At 45.1% G+C, this 17,379-nt stretch overlaps 1 protein-coding gene across 2 annotated transcripts in view; it reads left to right on the top strand.

Annotated features, from left to right (window-relative positions):
• The window catches only part of NFAM1 (NFAT activating protein with ITAM motif 1), a 29,886-nt gene extending 18,881 nt beyond the window's left edge, over positions 1 to 11,005 (top strand). For both annotated transcript variants that reach the window (XM_075124233.1, XM_075124234.1), the window contains exons 5-7: positions 2,520 to 2,606; positions 6,233 to 6,328; positions 7,789 to 11,005. In XM_075124233.1, coding sequence (XP_074980334.1) covers positions 2,520 to 2,606; positions 6,233 to 6,328; positions 7,789 to 7,845 — 240 coding nt within the window. In that variant the 3' untranslated portion in view covers positions 7,846 to 11,005. The remainder of the gene's footprint in view (positions 1 to 2,519; positions 2,607 to 6,232; positions 6,329 to 7,788) is intronic.
• Positions 11,006 to 17,379: the final 6,374 nt, after the last annotated feature.

The following is a 17,379-nucleotide window of genomic DNA, read 5'->3' as shown; positions in this document are numbered from 1 at the left end:
CCAAAATATAGGTGGGATTATCTTAGAATGGGGCACAGCTAATTTCCCTGAGAGATGCACTCATTTAGTGTCTCTTGGGAAGCTTTAGCAGCTGAGGTTCCTAGGGAACCTTGGGCAGAATGTAAAGGTGCCATTCACTGAGATTAAAGCCTCCTCCAGCCTAGCTACCTAAGGGTGCAGATTGCACTCCTGTTCCCTGGTGCCTGCAGGTGTGACTCTAGCTGATCTAACAGGACAAGGTAAAAAGGAATGTTTTGGGGCCTGAAGCACCACCTTTGGTCCCATCTACGCTATTAGAAGCTAGTGTGGTGCCGGAGCTGGTTACCGCACAGTAGCACACACAGCCTGATTTCTCTGTTGCAGAGGCAGATTAGGGATTTGTGGGGTCCTAGGTCAGAGCAAGTGGGGGCCTCTCTCCACCTTTTCCGCCTGCCGCCCCCCCCCCCGCCCCGTCGTCGTCCCGCCAGCACTCCTGACAGGGAGCTGGGTCAGGGCGTGGGGGCTTCCCCTGCCCGCCTGGTGCTCCTGCCGGGGAAATGGGGTTGGGGCACAGGGGCTTGCCCTGCCCCGCCAGCCTGGCACTCCTGACAGGGAGCGGGGTCTTCCCCTGCTCTCCCGCAGGAGCGCTGAGCGGGCAGAGCGGGTCAGGACATGGGAGTGCCCATATTTCCAGGTGCTCCCCAATTGGCTAGGGCCCCATTGGCCCAATGGCTAATCCACCACTGCTTGGTTGCTGAGAGAAAAATGCACAGGGCAAGAGACTCTCTGTGACCAGCAGCTGGAAAGGAACGGAGAGCAAGGAAGAGGAGAGGAGAGCACCGTGTGCGTGCACATGCATGCGTGTTGGGTTCCGAATGAGTGGACAGATTAAATAACTGTTAATGTTTGCTTCTTTGAAGGGGCGAGTCGGGGTAGGAACCACATGATGCTCTGCTGATTTTGGCTGCCCTGTCTGTCTCAGGGCCCCTTTGCAGGCTGTTCATCCCCCTACCAACACGCTCTTCTTTAAATCATGATCACTTTGAGCTTGATCCAGAGGGGTTCTGAACGTGTGTAATTCCCAGGGAAATGAATGGGGTGATAGATGTGCAGCGCCTCCCAGGATCAACCCCAGGCACTTGCTTTTTCTCTTTGCTGTATTAAGAGACATGACAGTCTCATTCACTTTGCAATGCCCCCCTAACAGCATCTGCCCCTCCTGCCTGCCTAAGCTCCTCCCACCTTCTTGTTGCCAGAGAAACAGCCGCCTTGGCAACCTGCTGTCATCCTTGAAATACACATGGAAAAGTCCTCCTGATTGTTTTATTAGATCCTCCGGGCAGATCTGGAGCATCATTCAGTCTGACATGGATCTTTAGTGACACGATTATCTGAGGGACAAGGAGATGCTCACATGTGTAGCATGTGTGTGTGTTTCTGCATGTACCTGTGTGTGAGCATTCAGGGCAGAGCTTAAATTCTTATAGTATATTTCCCAGATGCCTCTCCCCCCCCAATTCAGGGCCCCAGCTTCAGCTCTGGGGCAGGGAGTCTCGGGACTTTAGCCCCATTGGGTGGAGGGGGGGTGGCAGGGCTCAGGGCTTCTGCCATGCAGGGTGCTCTGGGTCTCAGGGCTTCTGCCCCATGGGGTGCCCTAGGGCTTGGGGCTTCTTCCCTGCAGGGCACCCAGGGCTCGGGGCTTCTGCCCTGCGGGGCACCTGTATTGGGGCTTGGGGCTCCAGGCTTCAGCCACAGAGCCAGCTCGCAACCCCCAGAAATTTGAAAATATTTACTGGAGCTCTACTCTGGACAGCTCTGGCTGAATTTAAGCTCTGTTTCAGGGGGAGTGTGTGGGTGTATGTATGTAAGTGTGATTTAGAGTGTGTGTGTGTGTGTGTATGTATCAGTTCCCATATTATTTCTGCATTTTAAGGAGGGAAAAATAGTTCCCGATTTAAAAAACAAATGCAAATTGTCCCCTTATAAGTGACTGTGAAGTTCCTACCTTTGGTGTCCTGTTGGGCATCAGGACATCAGCTCAGCCACTCTTTCCATTCCCAAATGCCCAGCATGATTGTGATTGAAACCTGGGAGTGATGTGCACACTAGTGCCATATTGTACCATTCAGAGCTCATCTTGCTTGCAGGTTCACCTCCTGTCCCACTGAGCAGTGAATGTCCCCCATAGTGGAAGGTCTTATTCTGCACCGTGCGAAGAATTTGGAGTAGATGGAGGCAGGTGGGAGGGGCCCTGCTTTCTTTGTTTTTCTCCCTAGGATATAAATCTATCTCATCATGTCTCCATGATTCAAAATCATGACAAGGTTGCCCTGTGCAGTTAGGGCAGGAAGCAGTTTCCAGGACTTTTGCAGACTTCAGGATCTCTGGCAGACTTTGGGGACACAGGCTTTAGGCTCATCAAACTCAAATTTAGGACAGATGGCAATCCCTGATCACAGCAGGCAACTGTGCATTTTTTCACGTCCATGAACTGCGTGTTTGTGATGTGACACAAGCCCTCTTTCCTCTCCCCGCTCTAGTGCCTAGAATCTCACCAAGCTGAGGTCTATTCTGTCCTTGAGAATAACATGAACAGCTTGTCGCTTGAGACGAATCCCACTGCTACGGTAAGTTTCCTCTCAAGTAATCCTGACCCTGTCCTGCTGGGGGTTCCCTTTGAAATTGGGCCTGGCATAGAAACCACCACAGAGCTGCTGTGCCTTTACAAAGGCAGTAAATCTAACTGCTGCTTCCACTCCTCCTACCCAGAAAAGGAAAGGCTGAGTTCCTCCCGCCCCTAGGCTGGGCTTATGCATGTTGAATCTTTCTTCTCTCTGGTTAAACAGTTGTTTTGTCAAACGTTATTAGTTCGGGGAGGCCTGGCTGATATAGATGCTGCAATGTGAGATTTGCTCTGAGGCATGGTGGGAGATTTGAGATCATTTCTGGCAGTGGAAACCTCCCTGTATGCAGACCAGACCAGGCCTTCATGGAATATGGGCTGGTACTGGCCTCCAGTATGGCCATTTTGGACTGCTCAGGCAGGGCAAAGATCAGACAGCTGAAGATTCGTCCTGCATGGAGAAGTCCTTGTATATTGGCATGGCTGGGACACTGCTGAACCTAGCCATCCCCGATTGGCAAAACAGCCCTCTGAAGGCCATTACCACGGGCCAAAAGTTTAAAGAAGCTCTGAGACTGCCCTAACTTCTGTCAGGGTTGATGCAACCCCTGACAGCCGTGGGGATCAGGGAAAGGGAATCTACAGCCATGTTTAGCCTCCTCTGCATTCTGGTCCTACACCGAGTGCAGGTCGACCAGCCCTGGAAACTGGGCTCAGGGTGTTCTAAGCCCTATATATAATATGTGTTTTCCCCTTACGGTCAAGATGAAAAACATATTGCGTGAAATGCTTCTTGAGCAACTGCTCAAGAGATCGACAAGAGTCCCCTACTTAACAGAAGTGATGGTCTAATAAAAGTAAAGCAGAATTATTCCCTATATGGTAGGGGACATATTGGAGCACTCTCAAAATGAGGGAGTGCCTCTCTTAGGTGGACTCTCATGCAGATTTCCCTGTACTGTGTGGTTTTTGTTTGTTTTTGTTGTTTTGGGGTGGGGGCGGGTTATGAACACATTGGATTCAATGACTTTTCCCAGTTGTTGCTGTTTATTATTGTCAGCGGGGTGAAACCCCTGCCTAATGGTTAGAATCTCTGGTGGCAGCCTTGCCTAGTGGTTAGGGGTAGGGGAACCCAGGCCCTCCCACTTCACCAGGTTCCAACCTAGGGCACTCTTGGTCACCACAGGGAAGGCATCCACTTTGTGTGGTCCAGTTAACACCCTCCCCTGGGTCTCTTCCTACCACTGTGTCCCTCCTTGGGGAGTGTCATGGCTTGCAGTTATCCCTGTAACCTGGTCCGTGGGCCTTTGCAAGCTAAGGAGTCGCAGCTTCATGCAACCACTCTCCTCCTGGGACACTTTCCTGGCGCAGTCCCTCCATCACAGTGGCTGCAGCCCCACCTCTCTCTCCACCCACCAGCCTATTGTGCTGAAGAGACTCTCTCTTAAGGCCCTCCTCCAACCGGAGCATGCCCAGCACGCCTGCTGGGGTGGAGCTTCCTGGGCGCAGATTTGTTCCTGAACCCCTATCTCTCTCCAACGTGAGGTTTGTCCACCCCATCACAATTACCATTTGCACTCAGTTTGGAGAGTAAAACAAGGTTTGGTGAGTTTTGCCTCATTTGCAGCTGGTTTCACTTTCTGCTTCTCATGCAGATTATGTGTCCAGGATCCATTAAGTAAATAATGTCTCACATTACCTACAGTAGTAGAACAATAAGGACAGAAAGGAACAACAAAAATAAATCATGCTAGTACAGTGAAAGGGCTCTTGTTTACAAACTACCTCCAGTCTGATCCATTTCTACCTTCAGAATCCAGTTAATACCAATTGTTTCCCACTGCCAAACTCTTTGCAATTCTGTGTCCAGAATCTGCTGGGCATTCCAGGTGCTGTAACTACACACACCTTCACCACAGTTCTTAAACTTGGCATTGGTCTGTTTGTATTGCAAAGATATGAGGGAAAGTTTTTGGTTATAAAAAACAACACCACCACCCCCGATTCATTAATTTTATTAAAATTATTATTGTAACCGAAGCATTTCTATTCATATTCTCTTGTCTTACTAAACTTTTTAGGCCTGAACATTCTTGGGAAGTTGAAAAGTGTAGTGTGGACAGTGCCTAGGGGCTGAATCCACTGCTAGCAACTGTAACAGTGGCCCTCCAACTGCATAATGACTTTGAACATGGCATAATAGAAGCTGCTATATTGGATCATACCAATGATCCATCTCATCCAGTATCTTGTCTCCAATAAGCAGCAGCAGCAGCAGCTTCAGAGGAAGAAACCCTGCAGTAGGCAGTGTGATGGGGCAAGGCCAGATGGCTATAGTAAAGTAATGGGAGACAGATATATTAGCTACAGGCTATACAAATTCCTGTTACCAGGATAAGCAAATGGCAGCTGCTCCAAGTCAATTAAGACACCTGGGGCCAATTAAGATCTTTCCAGAAGGCAGGGAGGACAGCTAGGTTGATTGGGACTTCTGAAGCCAATCAGGGGGCTGGCTAAAACTAGTTAAAAGCCTCCCAGTTAGTCAGGTGGGGGCATGTGTCAGGAGCTGTAGGAGGAAGCTGCGCTGTTGTAGAGACTGAGCAGTACAAACCATATCAGGCACAAGGAAGGAGGCCCTGAGGTAAGGGTGAAGTGGATCTTGAGGAAGTGGGGGCTGCTGTGGCGAAGTGGCCCAGGAAATTGTACGCATCCTGTTTCTAAAATGTCAGCTACCATTGCTGACACTATTAGGGTCCCTGGGCTGAAACCTGGAGTAGAGGGCTGGCCCGGGCTTCCCCCTTTACCCCCCAATTAATCACTGAGACTGGGAGACCACAGAGACTGTGCAAGGGAGGGTAGCTTCTCCTCACCTCCCTTACTGGCTTATGATGAAAATGGCTCAGTAGGCTGTGACCCTTGCCTCTAGAGAGAGAAGGGCTACGTGGGGGTTCACAGTGAGCCGCTGAGGCTAGTGAAATCAGCCAGGAAACGCGAGACCCATGGAGACAAGAACAGAGCTTTGTCACAGCAGTTATGGGAAAGTTTTCTCCTCTCCCTAAATAGTTAGAGGTTGGCATATGTCCCAACGCTTGAATGGTCATATCCCTTCCAAAACTCTTGTTTACTTAAAAAATATATTTACTGTTATAACATTGAATAGTCCAGTTATCCATAGAAACGTCTGGTATGTTTTGGAATCATGCCAAGCTCTTAGCCTTAGTGATATCTTGTGGCAGTGAGCTCCACAGACCAATTGTGCACTGTGTGAAAAAGTATCTCCTTTTATCACTTTTACATTTTTACCACCTTTCAATTTCATTTTTGGCCTCTTGTTCTTGTGTTCTGAGACCAGAAACACAGGAGATTCCAACTTACCTTTTATCCCATTCATTCTTTGTTAGACTTTAATCATGACCACTCTTCTTTGGGCAATGTGAGTGATTCAGTCAGGGAGCTGAAATACTGTGTACACATCATGGTGCTCTTCACTAAATATGGAGCACTCAGCATGTTATCGGAACCCTGGTACTGCCACATGCGAGCCAGTGAATTTGGAGGTTAGAGTGTTTGGAGAGTGGATGCTAAGGCAAAGTGACCTGTTACTGAGTGATGTGGGTATGTCTCTTGTAGCTTCAAGACATGATCATCTCACAGCCAGACAGGGTTGAAGGTAGAAATGAAGACTGTGGGAAAACAGGGAAGAAGAAAAAGAAGAAGAAAGAAATGGTAAGAGCCTTCTACAACCCTGCCGTCAAAAGCAGCCCCATACCTTGTGTTCAGCAGATCACATCATTCAGAAAGTAAAGAACTGAGCATTGTAGTGATGTTTTAAATCTCACCTTCACTTATCATGTGTTCTGTGTCCAGACTCAGCTCTGTGAGGGGACAGAGATGGAGGGGAGGTTCTCTAGCAGGCGCAATGTTAGCAATGGAATGGGAAGGTTTGCATTAAGGAGCTCCCAGCTGCTTACGTGCCAGCCTCTGTCTGCAGTGAACACAGAGTGACTGAAAACTGGATAAACATGGTAGGCCAGATTAATCTGTGGTGTAATTCCATCAAAGTCAATGAGGATAAATTTGACCCAAAATGTCTATGGCCTTCCCTGTGCTAGAGAATTTGATGTGCTGCCTACCGCTGCAGTCCGTAGCTCACGTAACACATCACATGCCCACACATAAAATTACCATCAGTACCGCACAAGTATTTGTGCTGCTATTAGGACGGGACTTGCTTTGAGCAAGGCTGACCACTGTTGCTGCATTGGCACTGAAGAGTCTTAGATTCACCCACCGCTGCACTAGCTCTGGTGCAGTTTCATCAATGCTAGTAATAGTGGGAAGGCGAGTAGAGAGTTAGGTGCCAGTGATTTTTGCCACCCTTTCCGGTAATTCTGCTCAAGGTAGTCCTAGACAACATGACGATAAATTCCAGTGACTGGTTTAGACCAGCACTCTCACTGTTGCTACCACCAGCCCAGTGGCTGTGTTTGCAAGGAATGCTGTATGTGGATGCAGGCATGAATGCACCCATAACTGGAAGGCTGGTGTGGGTGCACTGCATCACTGCAATATCCACCAGTCCAGCTAGTAATGAATAGGTCAGTTCTCTGGTGTACATGCACCCTTTGGAGAGTCCACACTTTGCTTTTTTTGTCAAATGTTTCCCACTGATGCCACAGAGGAAATGCTAGTGTAGACAGGACTTCATGCAGCCACTGGCATTTCAACTACTCAGTTGTCTAACCTTGCTCACAGCGACAGCAGGAGTATGTGACCCAGTGCTGAAAATGTCCATGTCTGTCGGTGCCTTGTCTCTGCAAGATACAGTGGTGTAGAAAAGATCCAGCTATTGAAGAAACAGAATTGGGAAGGTCAGGGAATTCCTCTTTCACAGAATCCAGACTGATTTATTTTTTACTTTTGGAATAACCGAGATCAATCCCCCTTCCCAGGCAGATTGCTTTTTTGGAACAGTGGAAAATAGGAAGCACCTTTATGCCTGGAGCAGGGTTATTAATGTTCATCTCTGGTGGAGCAGCATTCCGCTGGCTGAGTAAATTCCATTCTGTGGATCACTAGTGGCCATTGCTAGTGGAAAGAGTTGCAGAGGATACTTCTTAAGAATCTATCTGGCTTCTTTTCAATAATTTTCCTCCATTTCTTTTTTTCTTTTTATCATTTTGTAGAAATCTCAGCAAGAAACTCTGGAAGAACCCTTTGATATCCTGTATGAGAATATCTAAGGGAAAAGACTGATCGTGCTTGGACTATACATCTCTGAGTATGAGGGAACTGCCCCTCACATCTTTAGTATCCATCTGAATGCTCCAGAGACTCATGGCACACTGATGGCAGAGCCCCATCCTCGTCTCTTTCTAATCTGTTCTTTATGGACCTCAGAATTCCTCTGTTCTGATCTCAGGGTGGCCCAGGCTGCATGGGTGCTCCTGCAGAGAATATTGCTTTCAGTTATTTATAAGTCTGACTTTTAGAGATCGTTTTAGTCAAGATCTGTGCAAGTTTCCCTCATGCAGCTATGCCGATGCATTTGAGTCTTGCTCTATAGCACTTGTTGTACAATACAGGGACCCCGCTACTTTTTTTGACAGTGCACCTCAATCCTGACCTGCAGCCCATGCTATCCCACTCCTAGCTCTCTCCTGTCATGCCAATATGAACTTGATATATGTCTATTGAGGACCTGATTGGGAGCCAAGGCCCCCGTCACCGCGTTCCCTTTCTCAACAACTTCAAGCTGAAACATGCTGATGCGTAAAGCAAAGAGACCTGCTAGCCCTGTACTGTAACTGCAGATGTACAGTACAGCCCTGTGCTGCTCCAAAACAGTCTGTCGGATTCAGCTCTGCAGGGTGAATATTTTCCTTTGAATGCAACCAACGGAATCTGGTGTGGCGGGGCAGCAAGAAAAGAGATGCAGAAAATGAAGCAGGAGTCTTCCCTGCCTGTGGCTCATTGGTGATGTTCCTCCCGAGATAAATTATTTGGAGACAGGGCTTGCAAGAGTGGCTGCCCTGCTGGTGTCTGTCCTGTTTATAACCCTGTCCTAGGCTGATGTCCCTTCCAGGAAGGGTGTTTAGAGGGAGAGTTAACATTCTTCTTTTTAATAGGTATTGTTATATAGTGTGATTGGTTTTTTAAGCCCTGGCGTGGGCAGATGTAATATCTTGGGGATAAATCTTCACCCCATTGAAGTCAGTAGGAGTTTTGCCATTTATTTCAGTGGGGCCAGGATGTCAATCCTGGGGTTTAGGATGGTATTTTAAAAAATGCAACTAGACCAGCTTATCAGACGCACAATATATGGAGCAGAGGCCCTGCGTGTGAATTTTCCACCCAAGCTCTTATCCTTGCCATCACATGGATCTAGCCCAGAGGTGGCCAACCTGAGCTTGAGAAGGAGCCAGAATTTACCAATGTACATTGCCAAAGAGCCACAGTAATATGTCATCAGCCTCTTATCTGCTCCCTGCCCTCCAGCCCCCAGTGCCTCCCTCCCCCCCCATGCCTCCCGCCTGCCATGATCAGCTGTTTTCCATGCTCAGCAGGCTCTTGAGGGGAGGGCACAGCACATTTGGGGGAAGGGGAGTGGGGGCCGTGCCTGGGGCAGAGCAGGGGGTTGAGCAGTGAGCACTCCCTGGCACACTGGAAAGTTGGTGTCTGTAGCTTCACCCACGGCGTCGGTGCCTATACAAGGAGCTGCATGTAGCTCTGGAGCCACAGGTTGGCCACCCCTGATCTAGCCTATCAGCTGAACTTACGCTCATTGTAGTTCTGATGGGAAAGGAGTGACATTAACTATATTGTATAACTTGATCAAAACAGTGGATCAAACTGCTGAAGATGTTGTACCTCAGCTTTTCTAAAAACAAAACGAAAATCTGTAGAATAAGCTGAAAGGAATCATACAAATCTCTTTAAAGAGGAAAATCAAATTAAAACTGATGTGAAGGTCATAGAATCCTCTCCAGTTGTAGATAATGCTGCTATACATCAAAGATGGAAGGCTATGGAAAATGTTTTCAGGATCTCCAGGCTTCCTATATTATGTTTTAAGAGATAATGTTCTTATTGCTTTGCTCATTTATTAGAAGAAATTTCAGATGTGGAATCTGTACTTTCTTTAATGATAAATACTTTTCTCTTACCAATGTCTAGAAATTCATTGACGAAAGGACCCAGTAAAACTGTTTTTCCATTTGTAAATGCTTTTGATCATTTTGAGACAGAATTTTAAAACAAATGTTTTTGGGGTCACCAGGTTTTAATGTTTCCTGAGTTGACATGGGAAACATGAGTTAGAAAAAAAAGATTCAGACTTAAAAAATTTGCAAAATTGGTGCAATTACAGTAAAAAAAAAATTCCTTGCCAAATTTTGAGTAATGTTGGTGATAAATGATATATTTTAATTGATTACAATGTGGCAAGAAAATCTTTAGAACAAGCTGATAGATTAGATGGAGTTAAAATTTACCAAAAATACCCACATTTGTAATTGTTTTAAAGATGGCATTTTATAAGCACTAAATGCTTTATGTACAACTGGAAATTTCTTGAAAAGACTCTAATGCAGTGTTGATAACTGCCCTCTGTTTGGTCAGTCTTGTTTGTCATTTTCTTTTATGCTTTTTCCCCACTAATTCACTATATTTACATCTGACCAACTATATATATTATATAGTTGGGGTTATCAAAAATTATAAAGTAATTGAAAGAAAGGGCTGTAGGATAGCATAATTCCCTCATTCTGTACTATGGTTCGAAGAAGGTAGGCAACGGGTTGGAGGCACAATGACAGATTCTGGCTAGTTAAGAAAGACAATGTGAACACCAGAGAAAAGATGGAAGGTCTTGCAGTTTAAGCCTGATCCAAAGCCCACTGAAGTCAATCAGAGTCCTTCCTTTGATGTCATTGGGTTGGGGATTGGCCCATTGAGAGTAGAGGATTGTTCAAAAAAGGCGAGACCATTATGAAGATGTGGAGCTGCAAGCCAGAAATACCCCTTTAGCATCACCCACTACCGAAAGAATGAGACACCCCATGGAATCAGAGTGTGTCAGAGGGAAGGATGGATAAGGAGGAGAGTGTGTGGGGTAGGTAGTGTTTAAGACACAGACGTTTTCCAGGGAGACCTGTAAAGAAAGGCCTCCCACCAAGGGAAAGAAAGGTTATTAAAGAGCATTTAAATAGCATTGGTATGATGAATGTGGTGCAGAGAAAATCAGTAATTACATGGCTTTGTATTTGTACCTAACTGTCTGGTGGGTACAGGGGATTAATACTATTTGTCTGTATTCCACAGGAGGAAATAAGTTAGTTTTTAGTAACTGTCAGACAGCTTAAACAAATGAAATAAAAAAACAGAGCCATCAGCCTCCTGGAATCTGGTTTTATTGGCTTGTTGTGCTTCTTCCACACACATTTTTGCTCTAAATTAAATGATTGTTTTCCCTTCCGAAACATGTCTCTAGGCCAGGGACTACTGGTGATAGCTGGGATCTTTTCCCTAACCATAACACTAATATGCATCTGGATTTAGCTTATAACAAGCACGTGCACTTTGGTTCCCTGGTACTAGGAACACTTGAGGGTAAGGCTCTGTTTGCAACTAGGGAATTACAGAAAGAAGGTGGGGAAATCTCATGTCAAACTGAGTATTGGATTCAGTAGGAGTTGTACTCCCCGCCTTCTTCATAAAGGAAGAATGACTGTCCTGTATGAGCTCTAGTCATATTGAAGGTAATATTCCCCTTCCCCCACCCTTATGAGTGAGCCATCAGCAAATGGTCACCTTATATCGTGAAGCATGTACTTTGATTGCCTTTATATCATTGTCTTAGCCTGCATAGCTACACATATAGTTAATGGTGCTAAAACGATCTAGCCCCTGTTTAAAAATCCTGCCACAACCCCTTTCAGTGACCTTCTGCAACAAATTCCAGTTTGACAATGCAGAGATTGGATATATTTTTGGTATTACTTTTTTTTTTTTCTGCAGCATACAAATCTTTTTACTGTACCATCTTTTAACAAGCTCACGTTTTTATTTTGCCCTTTATCTGTAATCAAGAAACACAAAAGTCATAACAAATAACTATGATAAAATGGATGGTCCAAGGTTTAAGGTTTTATTTTTTTCCTTTTCTCTTCTTCGACAACACCTGTATTACCATAGCACCTGGCTGTTCTGCGCTAGATGATCTGTCAAACAATATCCCAAAGAAACAAATAGATTTTACTGTTAGGCACGTTTAGCCCACTCCTTCAAGATACTGGGCACCTTCTATGAGAAGCTTGCAGGCTGAGGGCCATTGATGGGAAACTGTGTGATCTTGTGGGTGATGGTTGGGTACAGTGATTCATGGCTTTGTAACCTCCAGGCTGAAGACATCCTTGAATACTATGAACAGGTTGCACCCAATGCAGTGTCTGTGGCACTATGAATCTGCATGTTCACTCCCGACAAGACAATGACCCCTACCTGCCATGAGTTGCACTAGCTGTCTATTGCTTAGTGAATGAGATTCAGGCTTAGAAGTATTTAAAGGCTTATGTATGAGGACCTGTCTGCCTTTGAGACCTTCTGTGTCTCTCTATTCCTTTTAGCCCGGTGCAATGAGCGACTTGAATATGCTGACCATCCCTACATCCAGTCTGAAGAGACCAAAGGCAGGCTGTGGGATCTGGACTGCTTTTCCCATCTGTATTCATTGGAGCACATCTATGCTACCCACCTGGGCTGGGGTCAAGACTCTCTTATTCCCTTTTGGTTTGTTTGTTTAACATGCACATTTTGCCCCCCCCCCTCCCCCCCGCAGACTTTCACTGTCCAGTAATGTGACCCTCACAGAAAAGGGGATTTAGGAACGGCTACACTTCAAGCCACCAGATGGTGCCTTTGATCCCCAGTGCATCTCCTGTCCATCCCCTTTATCTTTCTTTACCCTCCCACAGCCCTGCCTCACTATCTCCAGTCGTAAAATTATGTTTTGGGCAACCAAGAAACTGAGTCAACTTCTGTGGTTGGAATTTCATGACCAGAAATAACAATCACAGTGAGGACAGTAATAGGAGGTTAACCAAACCCCATGCTTCAACCTGCAGAATAAGAAGTGAATGCGGGGTCAGAAAGGAATTCCCTCCACCCACCCACCCCACGGATAGCACTGTGCATTTGTCCAGATGCTAGGTGTGTGTAAGATAGCAGTGGGGCAGGACTACACAGGTTCACCTTCTTCAGAAGCATCACATACTGGCAACATCATCATCAACCACAGGCCTATTGCACTTTGTCACTGCATTGTCTGTCCTATGGAAGTGGGGTACGTGATGGGGGGGAAGGGGATTTCTTACAGATAGCATCATTATGACAAACTGGAGACTGAAATGCAAAACCAACGGGGCATGAAAGTCCAAAGAGAGCTGCATCCAGATCCCTCCACTGGTCCTAGAATCATGGCTGGTGAGTGCAGGGGAAAGGAAGGGATGTCTTGTCCTAGGCTTGGAGCCATTGTTGTGAGGCAGGATATAGGTACAGAAAATGTCCTCTGTGTGTCTGCTGTACAGACTGCAAGGAAAATCCTTTCCAATCTGAGTGGTTTTTCTGCTTGAGCCTGGTCAGAAAACCCAGTTACTGACACCTTTGTCCTCTGAGGTTGTTTGATGGCCAAGATTTACCCTTATTGTAGGGGTCTATCACTGAGCTAACATGCACTAAATAAAAAGGAGGGTACTCAGAATAAAAAGCAACAGCAAGGACCCTGTGCCCCTGTATTCCACCTAAAAGAGAAGGGGGTGAACCTGAATTCTCCCATGAGCAATATTCTGCCTTTTCCAGGTGTTGATATAAAAACATGCCTGGTAGTGGGGCAAACGAATCCCTACTTACTGTCAGAGAGAGAATGACTCATTGCTGCTTTCTTTTAGAGATGAAATACTAATGCAGATTATCATTAATGACTAACGTTTCTATAGTGTCTTTCATGATTCCAAAGAGCCAGGCAGACATTACAAATGATATATGGCAGGGCTTGTATCACCTGCTCCTGAAATGCAGAAGCCACCTCTGGGGTGGAGTACGATAGCTGTTTAACAGTGCACAGCACCGCTACACGAGAGTTTACAATAGGAAGTGAAGAAACAATGCAAGTTGTAGGGCTACATGTAAGTGGCCCTTGTTATGTGGGAGGATTGTCAGACTAGATTATCAAATGGTCCCTCTGGCCTTCAAATCTGAGAATATCATAGGTAATTAAAATGCTGGGGGAAACTTTAGGGAGCCATAATGTAATTGCCCAAACAGGAATATGGCCAGCACAGTAGCACTAACACCACTGCTTTGGAAAAAGTTGGATCTTTGAATGACCAAGAAGGGTCAGGGCCTCAGTTTTATATTCCATCTGTCTAGCTAGGATTTTTTACGACCCTCAATACCATGGTCTCTGAGCACTTTCAAGTAAGCTGGCACCTAAGGCATCTCTAACACAGTATTAGGGCATTAGTTCAGTAATACTGTTCGGTACTTTACAGACGCAACACCTTTCATCCAAGCACCTCTAACTGTCCTACAACATTGGGTGGGTGTTATTTCAGTTTCATAGATGGGGAAACTGAATCACAAGGTAGTGAAATGTCTGCCCCAGAATTGTACACTGGGAACAGAACCCAAAGGTAGAGTTGGGTACAGAATCCAGGTTGTCTGATCCTCATTCCCCTGTTCTAATAACTAGACTATGCTGCCTCATACTGGCTTAGAAGGACGTATTTTTCCCTGCTGAATCGCCCATGTCAGTTCTTGCAGCACTTTGTTTTTTCCTTTTTGGTTTCTAATTCAAATATTGATTGGGATCAATTCTGCTTATCTTAGATTTGTAAGGATCACCTGCTGAGATAGTGTAGCTGCAGGTAAAGACACAGATTTCCTCTCCTGGAGTATTCCGCGTTTTGGCGTTGAGGAAAAGAGCCAACATTTCCACAGAGGTTCAAATACGCATGGTGTAATTCCCCAAATAAATAGACATGGGTTTGGAGAGAACAAGATGAATTCTAGCACACATCCCCCAAAAATCTCCTTGATTGTGAGGCAGTCCCTAACATGCAAAGAGTATTAGTCAAAGAAAATGTCTACAGTAATTGTAAGCAAATGTCTGCTTTTCAGTCACACTTTCACCATCTGCTCATTTAAAGGGAACACTGTCAAGTGGTTTTAATTCCAAATTTAGATTCTTAAAAAAAAAAAAGGGAAGGGAGATGTTTTACAGAGCTAATGGGTGTGGAAATGTTTATTACATTTTTAAAAAGTAACATATAAAGGAAACCACAATTTCAAGGTGCAGTAAATCCTCCTCTGCCAGGTTGGTTACCCAAACACAATAGTGCTATGCTAGTGGATGAAAAATAGAAAGTAAATCTTTCCAGTCTGGTTTCACTCTCTTACCTGAGTAAAATGCAAAAAGCGAACACTAGATTTCAAAATGAAATCCATTTTAATAGAGGGAGTTATAATCCCACTAAAAATGACTTAAAATAGCTTTTCTATCCGCAAAAATCACAATCTCAAGGTCAGATATCTTGGGTTCATCCAGGCCTAGAATGAATGTCGTCGGTGACTATCCCTGGATACGAGGATGTCTGCCAGGGGGAAAAAAATCACTGATGAGACTTAAGATGGCTGAGGAGTCCAATCCATGCTCTTCAGGTTTTTCCACATATATGACAGATGGTTTCTTGCAGGGGTGCTAGAACAATTGTTATGGGGAGGTGGGAGTGTTGACAGTCATTGAACCAAACTGTAAACCCTGTATATAATGGAAACCAATTCAAGCCTAGGGTTCCTGCAGCACCCCCAGTTCCAGTACCTGTGGTTGCTTGGAGAGAGCACAACTGCTGACTGGGAGGCTGTACATTTCCCTTCCTCCTCTGCCATTTCTCAACCTCTTGAGCAAGGCGATTCTCTTCAAAATGGGCTGAGGCTTGATGTATGATATTATGCCTTTGCAGTCTAATGCCAGCTAGCTCTTAACAATTCATTGGGTCAATGCATCCCTTCTTAAGATATACTATCAGAATGTTGTTGTAGCATTTCCTCTGTCCCCCACGGGTCTGCTTACCATGACTATGTTGAGAAAAGAGGACTTGCTTCATAAGACGAGTATCAACTACCCACACACAATGGCCAGCCCAGCAAAGTTGATGTTTCATAATCTTCACCTCAACGCTGGTGATGTTAGCTGCAGAGAGAATGCTGGTATGGGTGCGACAATCTTCCCATGTGATACGGAGAATCTTCCTAAGGCAGCATGTTGGTACCACTCCAGATGCCCTCCTTGGACTGTTACCTTGTGGTGGTGGAGAGGCTTGTATATTCCAATGACCCTCAAAACTATGTTGTTCAGAGTCTTGTACCACTGGTAGGGCCACCCTTGGTGAACAGTTGTGAGGTGAGGTTCCAGATGAAGTGCGGTCCAAACTTCTCAAGACTCCCATGGCAGAACAGGAGTACTCGAAGAATAAATGTAGACTCTCCCTGGAAAGGGGGTTATATTCCCTGTTACATGGTATAAATCTCCCATTTCTAATCATGGTGGGTCACAAGAGATCAGCCCTTGAATGTGTGACTAGTCTTGAACTTCTAGAACTGAATACATCCCATCCTGGTACTCAGACCAGAGATGGGAAGAGGTCACATTCACAAGAAAGAAAGAAACTTTTTTATAGCAGATTGATTATTTTATTAAATAAAGGCAACTGTTTGAGATTGCTGAAGGGTTTGGAATGTTAGTCTGAGGAAGATGGACAAGTGGGCAGAGTGCAAATGAGGCAGCCAAAGGTGCATGAAAAATTGTGGAACCATGTGATACGTTAAATTACAAGGCCATGTGATATATTTATCATTTGACCATCTCTATTCCATATGTTGGCATGCTTATTTATGTAAGAGGTGGTGAGAGCCATATGATACATCTAAATAAATAAATCAGTCCCTGGAAGAGTTTGAGCTTAAAATCAGTCCTTAAAATTATGACTTTTATGTATAGAAAAGCTATTTTAGGGATGGTTATGCCTCCACCTGAACCCTATGCGGTTCGACTAATGGTAACCAATGCACCTGACTTTAGAAGTGGAGATATATATAAATATATATATCCCAATAAAAATAAACTTTTAAAATCTCTTTAGAACATTTGTAGAATATTTTTTCTTCAGTGTGTGGCATTCATAGAGCAACCATTGATGTGGTGTGGTGTGGTTTTTGCGGCACTTGATGGATACCCCACAGCATCATGTATTTTCCTGCACTTATTATATATAAATAAGAATATATAGTGGTGTGGTGAGGTATAAATGGGCTATTAGTATGCATTCAGGGTGGCTTTATTACTTACACATGTATTTTTTTTAAAAAGACATCTTTATATTAGTGCTTTAACTAGAGAATATTAAGATTTGAGGTTTTGTCCATTTGCATAAATTCCTGCTGCCAGATGCAATGAATTGTTTGTCAGAGGTGAGTGGAGTCCAAATATTACCAAAGGATTTGTGTTTCATGGTCTGTGGATTCAGAGTGATCATCACAGCAACAAGAATAAATGATTGGAGAGAGGTTATCCATTCCATCATTGCTTCTCACACTAGGGGGAGGGTTGGTGACCTCGAAGGGGAACTTCAGCAATAAAAGGTTAAGGCCAGCATCTGGTCACAGACTACATAGAATCTGGCTACCAGTGAAAATTAAAAACAACGGCAGCATTCACTGAC

The sequence above is a fragment of the Caretta caretta genome, chromosome 1 (genome assembly GCF_965140235.1).
Source record: "Caretta caretta isolate rCarCar2 chromosome 1, rCarCar1.hap1, whole genome shotgun sequence".
In the NCBI taxonomy this organism is placed as follows: domain Eukaryota; kingdom Metazoa; phylum Chordata; order Testudines; family Cheloniidae; genus Caretta; species Caretta caretta.
This window is presented reverse-complemented; position numbering and strand designations above follow the sequence as displayed.